General features: G+C 40.8%; 1 protein-coding gene across 2 annotated transcripts in view; it reads right to left on the bottom strand.

Annotated features, from left to right (window-relative positions):
* The window catches only part of LOC129705712 (low-density lipoprotein receptor-related protein 5-like), a 159,515-nt gene that overhangs the window by 90,252 nt on the left and 53,116 nt on the right, over window positions 1-16,147 (bottom strand). For both annotated transcript variants that reach the window (XM_055649453.1, XM_055649454.1), the window contains exons 4-5: window positions 10,690-10,886; window positions 1,035-1,166 (exon numbers count right to left, since the gene is read on the bottom strand). In XM_055649453.1, the coding sequence (XP_055505428.1) occupies window positions 1,035-1,166; window positions 10,690-10,886 (329 nt within the window). The remainder of the gene's footprint in view (window positions 1-1,034; window positions 1,167-10,689; window positions 10,887-16,147) is intronic.

Raw genomic sequence — 16,147 nt, 5'->3', positions numbered from 1 at the left:
ACAGGTCGATGGTTGAAAGGGTCAAGAGCTTCAAATTCCTGGGTGTGCACATCTCTGAAGATCTTTCCTGGTCCAAGAACACTATTATTAAGAATGCACATCAGCGCCTCTACTTCCTGAGAAGATTACGGAGAGTCGGTTTGTCAAGGAGGACTCTCTCTAACTTCTACAGGTGCACAGTAGAGCATGCTGACTGGTTGCATCGTGGCTTGGTTCGGCAACTTGAGCACTCTGGAGAGAAAATACTTCAAAAAGTAGTAAACACTGCCCAGTCCATCATCGGCACTGACCTTCCTTCCATTGAGGGGGGATCTATCGCAGTCGCTGCCTCAAAAAGGCTGGCAGCATCATCAAGGACCCACATCATCCTGGCCACACACTCATCTCCCCGCTACCTTCAGGTAGAAGGTACAGGAGCCTGAATATTGCACCGGCCAGGTTCAGGAATAGCTATTTCCCCACAGCCATCAGGTTATTAAACTTGGCTCGGACAAAACTCTGAACATTAATAACCCACTATCTGTTATTTGCACTTTATCAGTTTATTTATTCATGTGTGTATATATTTGTATAATGGTATATGGACACACTGATCCGTTCTGTAGTTATGCCTACTATGTTCTATTGTGCTGAAGCAAAGCAAGAATTTCATTATCCTATCAGGGACACATGACAATAAACTCTCTTGAATCTTGAATACTCCAAGACCCCTCTGCTCTTCAGGGGCCTAACATTCACTACGATGGTGTTGCCCTGGTGACTTCCCAAAATACAAACTTTGCACTTATGTGCATTAAACTCCATTAGCTACTCCTCTGCCAACTTGCTCAGCTGATCAAGATCCTGCTGCAATCTTCACTATCTGCGACACCACCCACTTTAGTTTCATCTACAAACTTATTAATCGTACCTTATACATTTTCATCCTGGCCCAAGTACTTTTACACAAGCACAGTTTGAATGAGCGAATATGGGTTTTTCCATTCTTCTCTCTACAATCGTTAAGGCCAATGTTTGAGCATATTAATCTTTACCTTCTTTACAAATTTTTCCATCTTTTTTCAGTTGGACACCAGTTGGGCACGCACATTTGAAGAATGGTTCTTTCGGTGACAAAAGGCATAAATGAGAGCATCCTCCATTAATTTCATCACATGTGGTAGGAACTGCAATAGATAAGTAAAAAGAAATGAAGATCTTTTTCACAGATAAAGCATTTAACAAATGCCTCAATACTCTTGTTAAATGAAACCCCTGTCTCATGGTGCGAGTCCACCCACGAGTGATCCAGAGTTAAAAACAAATCAAACGTGTGGTAATCACGTAGAATTAACGTAGCAGGAACTTCGGAACTCGTAACGCTAACGGCAGGTACTCGGGGAAACTCGATAACTCGTGTAAATCGTTCAACATGATGAAAGATTTCCACGAGTCAAATTTTGAAGTAAAAATTTTAAACTTTTAAACTCGTTGTAAGAACGTAGTAGCCCGTGAGTTTACCGTAGTGACTCGTGAGTTTACCATGGGCACCGTTTAACTCAGCGGGACAGGCAGCATCTCTGGAGAGAAGGAATGGGCGACGGGATGACGCTTCCAAAATTCTGCTGCGTCTTAGTGTTACTCCAGCACTGTGTGTTTACTTTTTGTCAACTAGCATCTGCCCTTTCTTGTGTATGACATTATTTGTATCCGTGGCAGTTGATTGTCGCTCCCAATGTTTCCCAGGTGGTCGGGACGGGACTGGAGTTGGGAGTCGGGGGGGGGGGGGGGGGGGGGGGGGGGGGGGGGGGTTGAGGTGATTTAGACGGGAGACAAGTGTACGAGAGGTGCACTGACTGTGTGGGCAGACACTTTGGTAGTGATTGGTTCACTGTCGAGGACTTCATAATGCAGAGGCAATTATAAACAGAGCGATTAACCCAGGAAACTGAAGCAGGCTCACATAGACTTAATATTTTCTTGAGATTATTAACTACAGATAAATGGATGAGACAGGTTTAGAGGGCTATGGGCCACATGCAGGCCCAACACGCCAACTTGGACAGCACGGCCAAGCTGGGCCGAAGGACCTGTTTCCGTGTTGTACAGCACCATGACTAAGGCCTAACCAGTAGGAATGACATGTTTTGTATTTTTCCTTTCTAAAGATGCAGTGTATTTTGGTGACTATTGCACACTGCAGACCAGAAGTGCCTTCAATATCCAGAGAGAAGGGATAGGCGGATTAGGTGAGCAGGAGAGTGGGGTTGTTTGCAGTTGCAGAGGGAGGGGGCAAAGGCGGTACAGTTCCCAATCTCAGCTCCTGTTCTACCGAGCATGTGGACGTGGACGGGTGACGTGGTTGGCGGCGACCCATGGTGTGGCAGAGCCGGTGTGCCCGCTGACTCCCCTCCCCCCCCCCCCCCGGTCCTGGGCTACGCTGGTAGAGAGCCCCAGAGCACCTGCCCCGGGGCGACTGGCACTGACCTGCTGGCGTCACCGACGTGAAGGCGGTGCGAAGCCCCCGCGCCCGTTGCAATGGGCGGGGAGCTGGAGAGGGGAGGGAAGGGGGTCACACACGTGGCTAGGAAGCAGAGGGGTGGGAGTGGCGGTGGCAACAGACAGGGCCAACAATGAGATGGAGAAAGATAGAAACACCGAAGTGCGAAGGAGACCTACAATAGTGCATGATCTCTCTCGTGTTATGGCGGGCGATTGTCGCCTGCTCGCTGTTTCTGATGCTAAAGCCTTGGGATCGTTGCCCTTCATGTTGGCGTGGAGGGGTAGGGGGGTATTGTGCTGTTTGATCGCCCCCTGCTGTCCCAGGGACAGGGAGACAGAGTGGCTTTCGAGGCTGGTGGGCAATCACTACCAAAGTGTCTGCCCACACAGTCAGTACACCTCTCCCATTAGTAGACCACTTGTCTCCCGTACTAAAGATATATTCCGCTTAGAACGAGCAGGCGCGGAGACATTCGTCCACATTCAAAGATTTCATCTCCCGTCTCCCCGCAGTGTGTAGACCTGGTTGTAAATTCAGGATGGAGCCGTCTTCCTTAACACTGTTGCTTCGCCGCCACCGCCTCCTTGCTGCACAATGGCAGCGAGTGCGGGGCCGAGATCCTGCCTAGTATTTTTAACTTCGGAAATTGAATAACTTTCAATACTGAATCAGAATATACTTACTGTATGAGATGCTGTCCAACTCCTATATTTGATACTTAAAACAGACCTTCATTCACGGTTGGCTCAAGAGTAACCCGGGAGAGGAACTTGGTAACTCGGGAGAGGAACTTGGTACATCGCAGAAATGAGAAGTAAACGGCAAACTTAGACAGACAAGTCGGTACTCGTTTAAACTCGTGAACATAAACTTGGAATCTCGTACATAACCACGAGTGTGATTTTTTTTCTTTCACTCGGGATCACTAGTGGGTGGACTCGCACCGTGAGACAGGGCCTTGAATCAATTACATATCTCGTGCATGGAATATTACTATTTTCGCCCTTTTATTTTCTTTTGAAGACACGTACGAATATATAACACGACAATTAGTTAGAGATAAGATACATTTAAAACGTTTTGATCACTATCCAGCGACATGCTATCGTGCAATATGCAAATGGTGAGTAGCATACTTTACCATCAAGTTTTAAACACATATAAATAGATTAACCATTGGGACATTGCACTATCACAAATGCCATCCAATCCACATACATTCCAGAGTTTGTTGGAAAGGGATTAACAACAAAAATCTCAACCAAGTACTCAGTCTCCCTTATCTGAGGTCCAGAGTCCAAAGGAAGCAATCTTAGCACTGTCACATTTTGGACAGATTCACCACAAAAGTGTGGAATCTTAACCATTTGTGGCTCACCACAATTTTTGGTATTGGAAATTTTCCTTTTTGATTTTGAAGAATGTAAACAAAATAAGATCAGATGCAACTATATTCTTTGCTTCAAATACACCAATGCATGCAAACGTCAAACTTTGTTTTTATACTGCATTATTCCTAGCTTCTTAATCAAGAACCAATTATCTTTGAAACAGCAAGGCTGGAAGTGACTCATCTATCTATCTTCTGTATATAAAACTCAAATCAGTCCGCCTGCCGTCCGGCTGCATTTCTTCCTTTGATTCATTGCCACGCCCAATCCAGACGCTCAATCTCCGAGATATTTTCCATTTCGGTAGAGATTTCGCTTTTCTTTCTAAGTATCCGCTCCTCATTTCATTTCGTCGTGTTGAAGTACATGTTTTTAATCAAATCCTTCTCCCCCCCCCCCACCCACCCCCAAGTATTTCAAAAAGAAACAGGCTTCTCCATTTACATGTCAGCTTCCAACACACTTCGAAACAAAGTTGCAAGAGAGGAACACTGAACTTTTCACTGCTGCAGCAGGCAGGGGAGGGCTGCAATCTTACATTTGGGAACGGGCTCAGTTCCAATGGAGGAGACGGGTGCATGGTGGAATAATGGGTTGGGGGATCACACCATTGGGGGGGGTCTGCACTTGGTCTAGTAAAACTTAAAATCGGGAAGGCTGGCATGACAAAGATTAGTTTTTCATGTCATGACAAAAAATGATGTTGTTTAATTATTATGTAGTGATTTTTTTTTTTTTACGACTTTTCTTCTGGACAGACTTGCTCAAGTTCAGATTTGAATTATACCATTATTGACTTGCTCACTTCAGTGTGAATGGTTTTAAATTCAAGTCTACATGATGATCTTGAGACAAGAATTTTCACCATATCACCACCAAATCCTACTCTGAAGGAACCAGAATTAATCCTTAAAAGCAGTGCGGGATATTTGTCTTTCTCGTTAAACTAACAGCTCAATAATAAAACATGAATATGTACGATTCTGAAGGATTAGTTTCCATGGCAGGTCATTAATTATAAAATATCCTTCAGTTATTTCAATAAAAGAAGGAACTTGAATTGCACCACTAAAGCGCTTTGCTACACTACATAAGGGGATTTTTTTGGGTTGAGCCACCTAAGCAAACAATAAAACTTAAGACTCTTGGCAAAGTTTTTAGTATTTAATTAACTGTTTGCACGGGCTATCTTGCAGATATTTTGTGACTGGAGTGTAATTATTTGGGGGGGGAGGGGGGGGGGAAGGCAAGGAGCAGAGAAGCTTTAACACGTTACTAATTACTGCACATGGCTCAATAGTTGTTCTTAATGAACAATGACTATCGACCAGTGACACTAACGTCTGTGGTGATGAAGTGCTTTGAGAGGTTGATCATGGCGCAAATCAACTCCTACCTCGACAAAAACCTGGACCCACTGCAGTTCGCTTACCGCCACAACAGATCAACGGTGGATGCGATCTCACTGGCACTCCACTCCGCTCTGGACCACTTGGACAACAAAAACTCATACGTCAGGTTGTTATTCATTGACTACAGCTCTGCATTTAATACTATCATCCCCTCCAAGCTGGTTACCAACCTCTCAGATCTAGGTCTCTGTGCATCCCTCTGCAATTGGATCCTCGACTTCCTCATTCACAGACCACAGTCTATCCGTATTGGTGGAAATGTGTCATCCTCGATAACAATCAGCACGGGAGCACCTCAAGGCTGCGTGCTCAGCCCCCTGTTGTACTCACTCTATACTCATGACTGCGTAGCCGAACATAGTGCGAACTCCATCATCAAGTTCGCTGGCGACACCACTGTTGTGGGACGTATCATGAATGGGGACGAGTCAGAGTATAGAAGAGAATTGAGATCGACCAAATGGTGCCAGCACAATAACCTGGCTCTCAACACCAGCAAAACCAAGGAACTGACTGTGGACTTCGGAAGGGGTAGGATTGGGACCCACAGTCCCGTTTATATCAACGGGTCGATGGTGGAAAGGGTCAAGGACTTCAAATTCCTGGGCCTGCATATTTCTGAAGATCTCTCCTGGTCCCAGAACACTGATGCAATCATAAAGAAAGCATATCAGCACCTCTACTTCCTCAGAAGATTACGGAGAGTCGGTATGTCAAGGAGGACTCTCTCGAACTTCCACAGGTGCACAGTAGAGAGCATGCTGGCAGGTTTTTGTCGAGGTAGGAGTTGCATCGTGGCTTGGTACGGCAACCTGAGCGTCCCGGAGCAGAAAAGGCTGCAATAAGTCGTAACCACTGCAAAGTCCATCATCGGTTCTGACCTCCCTACCATCGAGGGGATCTATCGCAGGCGCTGCCTCAAAAAGGCTGCCACCATCATCAAGGACCCACACCATCCTGGCCACACACTCATCTCTCCATTGCCATCGGGTGGAAGGTACAGGCCTAAAAGAACTACGTAAATCAGATGGCTAAAAACTACTGAACTGACGGGATAAATTAGGTATTACACTGTGCCAACATAATTTACATTTCCTGTTTAAGATTCTATTTTATTGGCCTGCTATAAGGAGTGAGTGGGAACAGGAGGAAAATTCTCCTGTGTATTTGGATGATATTTCCAAGCCTAAAGATAGCTTTTAGAGAACAATTATTCATTAACATCCTACCTGTAGCATTCAGACTTGCAAATCAATGTTTTTACAGATTTAAATTGTATAGAACTTCAGCTCATGCCCCTCCTTGCACAGTTAAAATTATGTTAAATTTTGAACATGCCCTGTTATCCAGCGAGTTCAAAGTACAATGGGGGTGCAAATAGATGCCACACTGGTTTTGTCTAAAACAGGAAGTCAGCTTTGTTCAAGTGTAGGAAGGAATTGCAGATGCTGCTTTAAACCAAAGAGAGACAATAAAAAGCTAAAGTAACTCAGCAGGTCAGGCAGCATCTCTGGAGAAAAGGAATAGGTGTCATTTTGGGTTGAGACACTTCAGATTAAGAGTCAGGGGAAAGGATAGATATATATGGTGATACAGAGAGAGATATAGAACAAATTAATGAAATATATACCAAAAAAAAACGATGATCAAGGAAAGGTGGAGCCCACAATGGCCCATTGCTGTCTGTGGACTAGGCGATAACATGTTATATAGACAACAAAACTTGACAGGTCGACAATGAAACTAGTATGATGACTAGGTTGGGGGAGGGATGGAGAGAGAGGGGATGCAAGGGTTGATGTTAGAGAGATCAATATTCATACTGCTGGGTTGTAAATGGTCCAAGCGAAATATGAGGTGCTGTTCCTCCAATTTGCGTTTGGCCTCACTCTAACAATGGAGGAGGCCCAGGACAGAAAGGTCAGTGTGAGAATGGGAAGGGGAGTTATAGTGTTTGGCAACAGGAAGATCACGTAGGCCAAGGTGGACTGAATGAAGGTGTTCAGCGAAACGATCGCCCAGTCTACTCTTGTTCTTGCCAATATATAAGAGTCCACATCTGGAACAACAGATGCAGTAGATGAGGTTGGAGGAGGTGCAAGCGAACCTCTGCATAACCTGAAAGGACTGTCAGGGTCCCTGGACAGAGAAGAGGGGAAGAGGGACAGGTGTTGCATCTCCTGCTGTTACAGGGGAAGTTACCTGGGGAGAGGTAATGGAGAGTGGGAATGGAGTTGACCAGGGAGTTGCAGATGGAATGGTCTCTGTGGAAAAGGGTGGAGATGGGAAGATGTGGCTAGCGGTGGGATCCGGTTGGAGTTGGAGAAAATGTCATCATCATTATTATCAAAACATTCTAAAATTTACACAGAATGTTATTTCAGATCTTATCAATTAAGTAATTATACTTAATAGCATGCAAAACATTCATAATCATTTAATGTTTAATGCTTAAATTTAGTCTACCTTAGATAGGCATCAACATTTATTTTGGGAAGAGAGAAATAAACGGCAGAAGCAATTTATCAATGCTGCTCTTTGAAACACAAGCTGAAACCAGTAAACTGTGTAATTCATGCACCTTCATTGTTATTGATGTGTAAACTACCAAGCAAATGAAGACATTTGCAAGCTGAAAGGAATGCTGGAAAAGTAAGCAATGCAAGGCATGTACTTGTAATACAACACTTCTGGTAACTTATGTTCCTGACATACCATTATGATCCCTAACATTGGTGCTTCTGTAAGCTAATCACATTATGCTTCTTCCTCCTTCTCTGCTGATCCTCAAGTTAACAAAGCTGCTCTCTGAGAGAAATACCAGTACACTCTGGGCAATTGATTAAAGTTAATTTGACCCACACCTTTTGTCTGAGCCATTCTTAAGTCAACAAACTAGCTTTCAGTATATTGATGAATGAGGTCAACAGCAAATCTACCATGTTAAAAGATACACCAGTCATGTTGACATTTACCTTCTGCTAGAAGCCGACTCCCATCTAGAAAGTCAATTACTTATTAACCATGTTAAAAGGTAAAAGGTGATCTTTAATATGGATTATTTGAATCGGACTTCAAAAAAATCCTTTGTACTGGATCCATGACACAGAAAGACATGCCCTGGCATTTATCCTTTTAGATAATGCAAATAAAGTATAGTCTGTATCATTACTCATTTACCTCTAGTTACTTTTCCAGAGTAATTGTTATAAATGCATATTACTTACTGAGCTAAAGAAACACAACAATGTAAACAACATGGACACAGTTCTAGTGTAATGAATTACAAAACAGCGTACTATTAAAGTCTGACTATGCTGTGATTTGGTCACAAGGTTCTAAGTTTTAAGACATTTTTTTCTAAAGGAGCTTTTTAGAAATTAGGAGATTTCTGAAAGTTTGTGAACTCACAAATTCTACTCAGGAGAGGTGCTGCCAAGATTCATCTAATGCCCACTTCAACTTCACGGAAGATTGTGCTCTGTCATTTCAGGTACATTTTTAATTTTTATAAATTTTTTATACACAACTTCCATAAAGAGGATAAACAAAGTTTTTCAAAATGAATGCAGATGTTCAGAATATTATTTGACAGATTAAGTATTTTTTTAACAGATTCAATAATTGAATGCATGCTTTGCATTTGGTGGGGGGGAGAGGATAATGGAAACTAAAACTTCAAATTTGCTTTATCTTTTACATTGTGCGATGAATTACACATATCTCAAAGACTATTGTACTCTTAACTTGTTAAATTTAGTAAGCTTTATAATTCTCAAATCCCATTCTTTTTAATCTTCTTCACTTACACTTCTGTTGAAAAGCCAGTAAATATGTTTTTCTTCTTGATGTACAAAGAAAAACATGCACCTTGAAGTGCAGACAGGAAGATTACAAGATAATGAACGCTACCAAAATTCTATATCCATGAATTCCAAATCCGAAATCACTGTTCACTATGCATTGAACACAGAAAACGAGCAGTGACAGACACATATACAAGATGTTCTGCTGAGTGCTGGTATATACAGCCTCACTGAACCACTATATTCCGAGTCATGACATATTGACATTTAGCTCCATTATACTCAGTCTCTATGATATTTAATGGAACCTGACATTTCATAGTCAGTGCCTCACAAAGCACCATGAAGACATTGTAATGTTAAAATTGACAAGGCAATGTTAAAATATCATTAGTATTCTAAAGATTTACACCATTTTTGTGTCCATGTCTGACAAACAAGCCTGTCTAACTTGGATTCCCTTTGGGACATTCTCAGCCTGAACAGCAAGATTCTCCTATATTACATCTACATCGTGCATCTGCTATTCATGTCCCGAGGCAGAAATATACATGAAACAATAAAAACTGTTTGGGCTTGCTGCCAGTGGCATTTTACAAGGAGAAACTGCATATCAATGCAAGATCTCCTTGTCACTAGATGTTGCAACACTGATAATTTGATATGACAGTTTTTCTGTTGTTGAAATCAACTGGCATGTATGGTTGCTTATTTCTAACAGAGAAAGAAGTAGTGATAAAGGTCATCAACTCAATTGCTCCAAGTCTACCAGTTCATGAGATTAGGAGTATTAAAACTAAAAAATAGCTAAAAAATAACATTGCTTTGGTGACAAGCTATGGCAATTAAAAATGGTTAATACTGTAATGGATGTCAAATGCTCAAATAAATAGCTTGATTTATTGGACCAAGCGTCCCGACTGGAATCAACAACTGGAGTCCTGTGTGTCTACTGTTATCTGGTCTGGAAGAGTAGGGTCTATCTCAATGTTTAACTGAAGGAAAGTTAGGACTTAGGTTACCTAATGCTGAGACTCTGCTCCCTAAATGCCTCAGAGGCTTCCACAGCCAGTAAAACTGGGGGACCAGCTGATATTCAGAGATAATGTTATGATGACATTCTGACAATTTCTATTAAAAAACGAAACAAATTATTAAAAAATAACAAATAAATTTAGTTTTATTTTATTGATTCATTAATTATGAATTCAAAATGTGTCATTACAAATAACATGAGGTTAGAAGGCCAGGTAATGAAATCATTCACTCACAGAAGCTGCCTAAGCAGAGATGAGATGGTAATAACTCATTATTTTTTATGCAAATCATAATTATAAATCTGACAATTTTTGGAAATTATTTCTTCAAAAAGTTTGTTTAGGTCAGAGTTACTACAGGTGCCTGACTAAGTCAGATACCAAGACTGCATTTTGGTTTACTTTAAAAGTTTGTAAAGGTAACTATAACATCGGAATAGATTAACTGTTTTGGTCATTAAGTCTTAAGTATTGATATTTGCAAAATAGTCTTATAAAATATTGTTAGTTTTAGTGCTTAGGTCATTCTCCACATCCTTTTCCCATTAAGGCCAAACTTACTGCGTGGCTGCCGCTCTTGACTGAAGACCTGGATATCCATAGGAGAGTAAATACTGATGAGTATCTCTCGTTTGTTTTCACCAGTTCTCTTGTTGCATGCGTGAATTGAGCGAGTTTGCCAATCTGTCCAGTATAAAGTTTCCCCAAACAACGTCAGGGCAAATGGATGAGTCAGAGTACCTTGCACAACTTTTTGCCTATTAAACAACAAAAAGAAAATGAAACCATTAAAAAGTAAACTAGCAGCAACTGTCAACGTTACTCAACCACAAAAAATAAGTTATTGATTTATAATTGCAAAAAAACATGTTTAAAACTACTTTATGCAATGAAGAAAACCTCAAAGCACAAAAAATGGACAGAAAAAGATGAAAAATAATTTAGGGAGAGAGCAGCAAAGAGATAGGTTTTCCAGTGAAGATACTGTAATGTTTAGTGATTTTAGGAGTGTTCGAAAAAGTCTAACGTGGACTTGAATGTTTGCGAAACAAATTATAATCTATGGTTAAAGTAGCAAGGACAAGAAATGGTACAAATGGCTGGAAAGAAGTCACAAGGATATGTCTTTTCAACTGAAATGCCAGATGAGGTGAGCAAATGGAGCCTGAAAGAACAGAAATTATTTGACATTAAGCCAGATAAAACACAGGCTACAGAGTTCCACATTAACTGGAGTATGCAGAGGAAACCAGCAAGAGCAAGAATGTGGGAATTAATCTTTGATGTGACATATAGAAGGATTTGGATTCTGATGCAGAGATATAAAGCCAAAGACACAAAGATAAATTGTGTTAGCGGATAATTACATTCCCATCAAATGGTCATATTCAAGTAGATCATTGCTCCATTGTTCAAAAGAGCCGTGAAACTGTGCACCACGAGGTCATTGTGGGGCATGCCAGCAACTGTTTCTATCAAACATTGGCTGCTGCGAACTTCAGTTGCGCCTGAAATGCAAGGCCTTGATGTTAATGTTGTTTTGTGCATCGTGGAGGAAAATACATCACACAGGACCAATGATGTTTTCTGGTGGGGAGAGAAGGCTGTTGGCTGGATACCTAATCAGTGGCTATGAAACGTCTGGTGATAGTCGGTTTCATCTACAAGAGGATCGAAATCAGAGTTGGAGAGGGCAGGATAAACAAGACCCCAGTCTGAGAAGTGTAGGAGGCACAGTCAACAAAGGATCAAACCTTGTGAAAGGGGGAGCACAGGGGAAGGGGGCATCTATCAATGGCCCAACTGTAGTTGGAAATTAATAACTCCTTCATTGAGTTGAGGGTAACTAGTGTCAAACCTGGTCCAAAGCTACTCCAGCGTTGTTATCCGAGCAACTAGTGATGGTCACAGCTTACAATTTAAATATTAGTAATTTTAACATAAGGCGCATCATAAAATACTACATTTGCCATTTTATTAGTTATAAAAATCGTCTTATACTTGGACAATACCGTATTTCTATTTAGATGGTATATTGTATTGTTACCATCTGTTCTTTGTCCAATATCAACCTAGTCAAATAATTTATTGAATTAAAATGTTTTTGACATTAGATTTTACATGCATCTCATTGTTTCCTATGTGGACCAGTATTGAATTGTTAATCACAGAGTGATCTTTAACCTAGAAATCAAAGCAAGATTTTAAAACATTTTTTTTTTTTTTTTTTTTTAAATGGACTAGATATGTTTATTTCCAAATTAGGCATATCAGACATAGAAACAGAAAATAGGTGCAGGAGTAAGCCATTCGGCTCTTCAAGCCACCACCGCCATTCAATTTGATCATGGCTGATCATCCAGAATCAGTACCCTGTTCCTACCTTCTCCCCATATCCCTTGATTCTGTTAATCTGCCCATAATTTAACTATCTTTTAAGTTCAATCAAGAAAGCCAGATACAAGCAATGTCCTAATATTTAAACTTTCTCATTCATGCATTAAAATGAAACTTAAAAAAAGGTAGTTTTAAAACTAGAAATATTTTTATTTGCACTCAGGAATGAAATTTTCCACATCAAGCACTTGGAGGCCTGATTTACCAATTTATACTATCAGTATCAAGATCTTGATAATGTCAGTGGATGTCTGGTATTTAGATCGGGGGAATCTGAACAGATCTTATACGGTTTACGTAAACTTGCTCACTATTTACTCATGTGTACTCCTGCCACGCAAACTCTCTGCGTATTTATTTGTGAATTTTGCAGCTTTGTATCCATTACAGGTTTAAATGTAAATACTCTGCTGGCCATTGGGAAAACAAATATTTCTGCAGTTCATGCCATCAACTTGAATTATGCCCCATAAGGAGATGGAGAGGTAAAGAGGAAAGAGGGGGAAGGAAATAAAGGTAAAATCATTAAGTGAAATATGTCACCTACATCTTTCCCTACATTTAAATAGTTAAGTTTATTTAATAAAGAATAAAGGTGAAAATATAGCACTTAGATATCGAAGAACATTACATCTTTCAAGTTCACAATCAAATAAACTCGGGTTTTATTCTTATTTTAGTTTATTTTTCGAGATGCAGTGTGGAAACAGTCCTTTCGGCACACCGGGTCCTCACTGACCAGCGAGTACCTGTACATTAGTTCTATCCAACACACTAGGGACAATTTATGGAAACCAATTAACCTAAAAAAACCTGCACATCTTTGGAATATGGGAGGAAACCTGAGCACCAGGTGAAAACTCATGTGGTCACAGGGAGAGCTCTGTACAGACAGCACCCCTAGTCAGGATCGAACCCGGGTCTCTGGTGCTGCGAGGCAGCAACTATCACTGCGCTGCTTTGTAAGCTGAAGAGTTTGAAACGCTCATTGGATTGTAGATACTTGTATAAAAGGATTTTAATGATATGTAATATTGTTGGAAGCATTCAAACTGCTTTAACCCATTCCCTCCCATTAAGCTCCGTAACTATTAAAACTACTGATGGCCATTATAAAGCACTGTACTTTGCACCTTGGTTAAGCTGAAATTTCTATTTCCATATCTGATGTAAATTCCTGGCATTACCATCCACAACTATCCTGACATACAGTGAATATACTTGGCAATCACCTAAAGAACATTAAAAAAAATGGTATGGAGCAACATTTCTTATATTGCATTTTGACAAGAGATTCTAAAGGCAAATTATTTGATAAAATCTCTCATGTACAATTGCTATTATCCTGGCCAATACCCAAAATGTGCCTATCGATGAACCTGCCTAAGAGTCTTCTAATTGTCATACTTTTACCCACCTCAACCACTTCTTCTGGCAGCTCGATCCAATGTTTGCTTCACCCTATGTGTGAAAGATATGCCCCTCTTAAATCTTTCTCACAAATCTATACCCTCTAGTTTTAGACTCCCCCATCCTGCAGACAAGACAATGGCTATTTATCGTATGTATGCCCTTCATGATTTTATATACCTCTACAATGTTATCCCACCGCTTTCTACATTGCAGGGAAAAAAAGATCCAGCCAATTCCGTCTTTTTAATTTGTAGCACTATTTCCACTTTAATGATATCCGACCTATAGCAGGATGACCAGAACTGTGAACCGTACGCCAACTGTGGCCTTACTAACATTTTGTACTACTGTACATGACATCTTAACTCCCATACTCACTATTCTGCCTGATGAAGGCAAGTGCGCCAAATGCCTTCTTCACCATCCTGTGCTGCCACTTTCATGGAACTTTATACCTGCATCTCCAAGGTCTTCCTGTTATACAACAATCCCCCAAGAAACAACTTTTTATTCTGCAAGCCCTGCCCTGGTTTGCCCTACTGAAATGCAATACCTCACATTTATCTGCTTTGAACACCGTCTGCCATTACTCGGCCCCATTCGCTCAGTTGATCAAGACCCCATTGAAGTCCCAGATTTTTAATTGACCACTCTACCGCCAATTTTACTGCCATCAGCAAAGTTACTAGCCTTGCCATCTAAATCGTTAATGAGAATCACAAACAACAATGGACCCATCACCAAATCCCTGTGGTACACCACTCATTGTGAGCTTCCATCTGCAGCTATAGACTTGTTGGCACTTTCTCAAGTATTGAACACTTAAGTTTATTCACGTTCTATGGAATGCGTTTTAGGAACTTTGAAAATGGCTTATACATGCCAACAAATTTACTGCAGCTGCACCAATTAAATAACTGCTACTGAGATTAGATAAGTTGGAACTTCAATGAATCATTTGGAGTTACCAACTTTGTGGGCAAAATTAGAGAAAACAAAGAGATTTGCAAAAATGCCCGTACCGTTATTATACATAACTGTTAAATAAAATCTCAACCTATTTGCCTCCTAAGGTGGTCTCAGTTGTATACTAAATATAAAAACTGCAGGAGGAACTCAGCATTAGAACTGATGCAAGGTCCCGGTCTGAAACATCAACTATCCCTTTGTCTCTGTAGATCCTGCTTGACCAGCTAAGTTCCTCCAGCAGTTCCCCCTGTATTTTTTTCAACACATTCTTTAAAAGCACTTCATTGCAACTCAATCAACATGGATATTGCATCCTCTTTCAAAGTGTTGGAATATATACACAACATCACTTGATCAAAAAGCAACTGTTGGTAACAGTACAGCATCCATGACATTGGCCTTAGCTTTGCTATAATTTCTGGTTTTAACACATTGATGATGCCCCTCTATTTATTTTGCTTCCTTCACTGCAGGCCTTTGCACCCCTTGCTGAAAATACATGCATTTGCTTTTCTTCTACTCTACTGAACATGGATCCCATGCATTTGAACATTCCCTCCAAAATCAGAAGATTTTCTTCTTTTGTGCTTGGGGCAAACAGAACAACTTGCTCACACAAAGAGTAATCTATTCCAATAGAAATTTATCCATTGCAGGCAGGAAAAAGAGAGGAAAGACTAGATTTCACAGCATAACCTCACAAATCAAGATAGATTTTTGAATGTGGTGGTGGTCATACAATTGACTACCTTTGTTAACATTCCAGTGTGCACTGGCATGGCAGAGGTCCCATTTTGTGATACCTTTAATCCTTCTAATTCTGCATACGTCTTATGAAGTGGGCAGTGGATATTTTTCATTGATTACAGTTAGCTTTAGAATGGCCCTGTAGTTTCGACATATCCATATTATTTTTTCCTGGTTTAGATGCAACAAATAATGGCATGGCCTATTCACTTCAGTCAGTTTTTGTACGCACACTATTTTGTTCTACCCTACACAAATCTCTCTCAGCTTGACTCTTAAAGCACATGGGACTAGTCTGGTCTAGGCTTTGCAACACGCTGGCTTTGCTACTGCTCTGACCTTGCAATAGACTGACTGCATCTGGTCCGACACAAATTTGGGCAGTAGACTGTTAGGCCAATAGTGTGGTCCTTGAATTTATCAACATGTGCTACATTGAAGCATTTGATGTTGTCCACATCGGCTTTAGTGGGGCATTTGACAAGATCTCTCA

This window comes from Leucoraja erinacea, chromosome 18 (genome assembly GCF_028641065.1).
Source record: "Leucoraja erinacea ecotype New England chromosome 18, Leri_hhj_1, whole genome shotgun sequence".
In the NCBI taxonomy this organism is placed as follows: domain Eukaryota; kingdom Metazoa; phylum Chordata; class Chondrichthyes; order Rajiformes; family Rajidae; genus Leucoraja; species Leucoraja erinaceus.
Note: the sequence above shows the minus strand (reverse complement) of the source record. Positions and strands in the feature narration are given on the sequence as shown.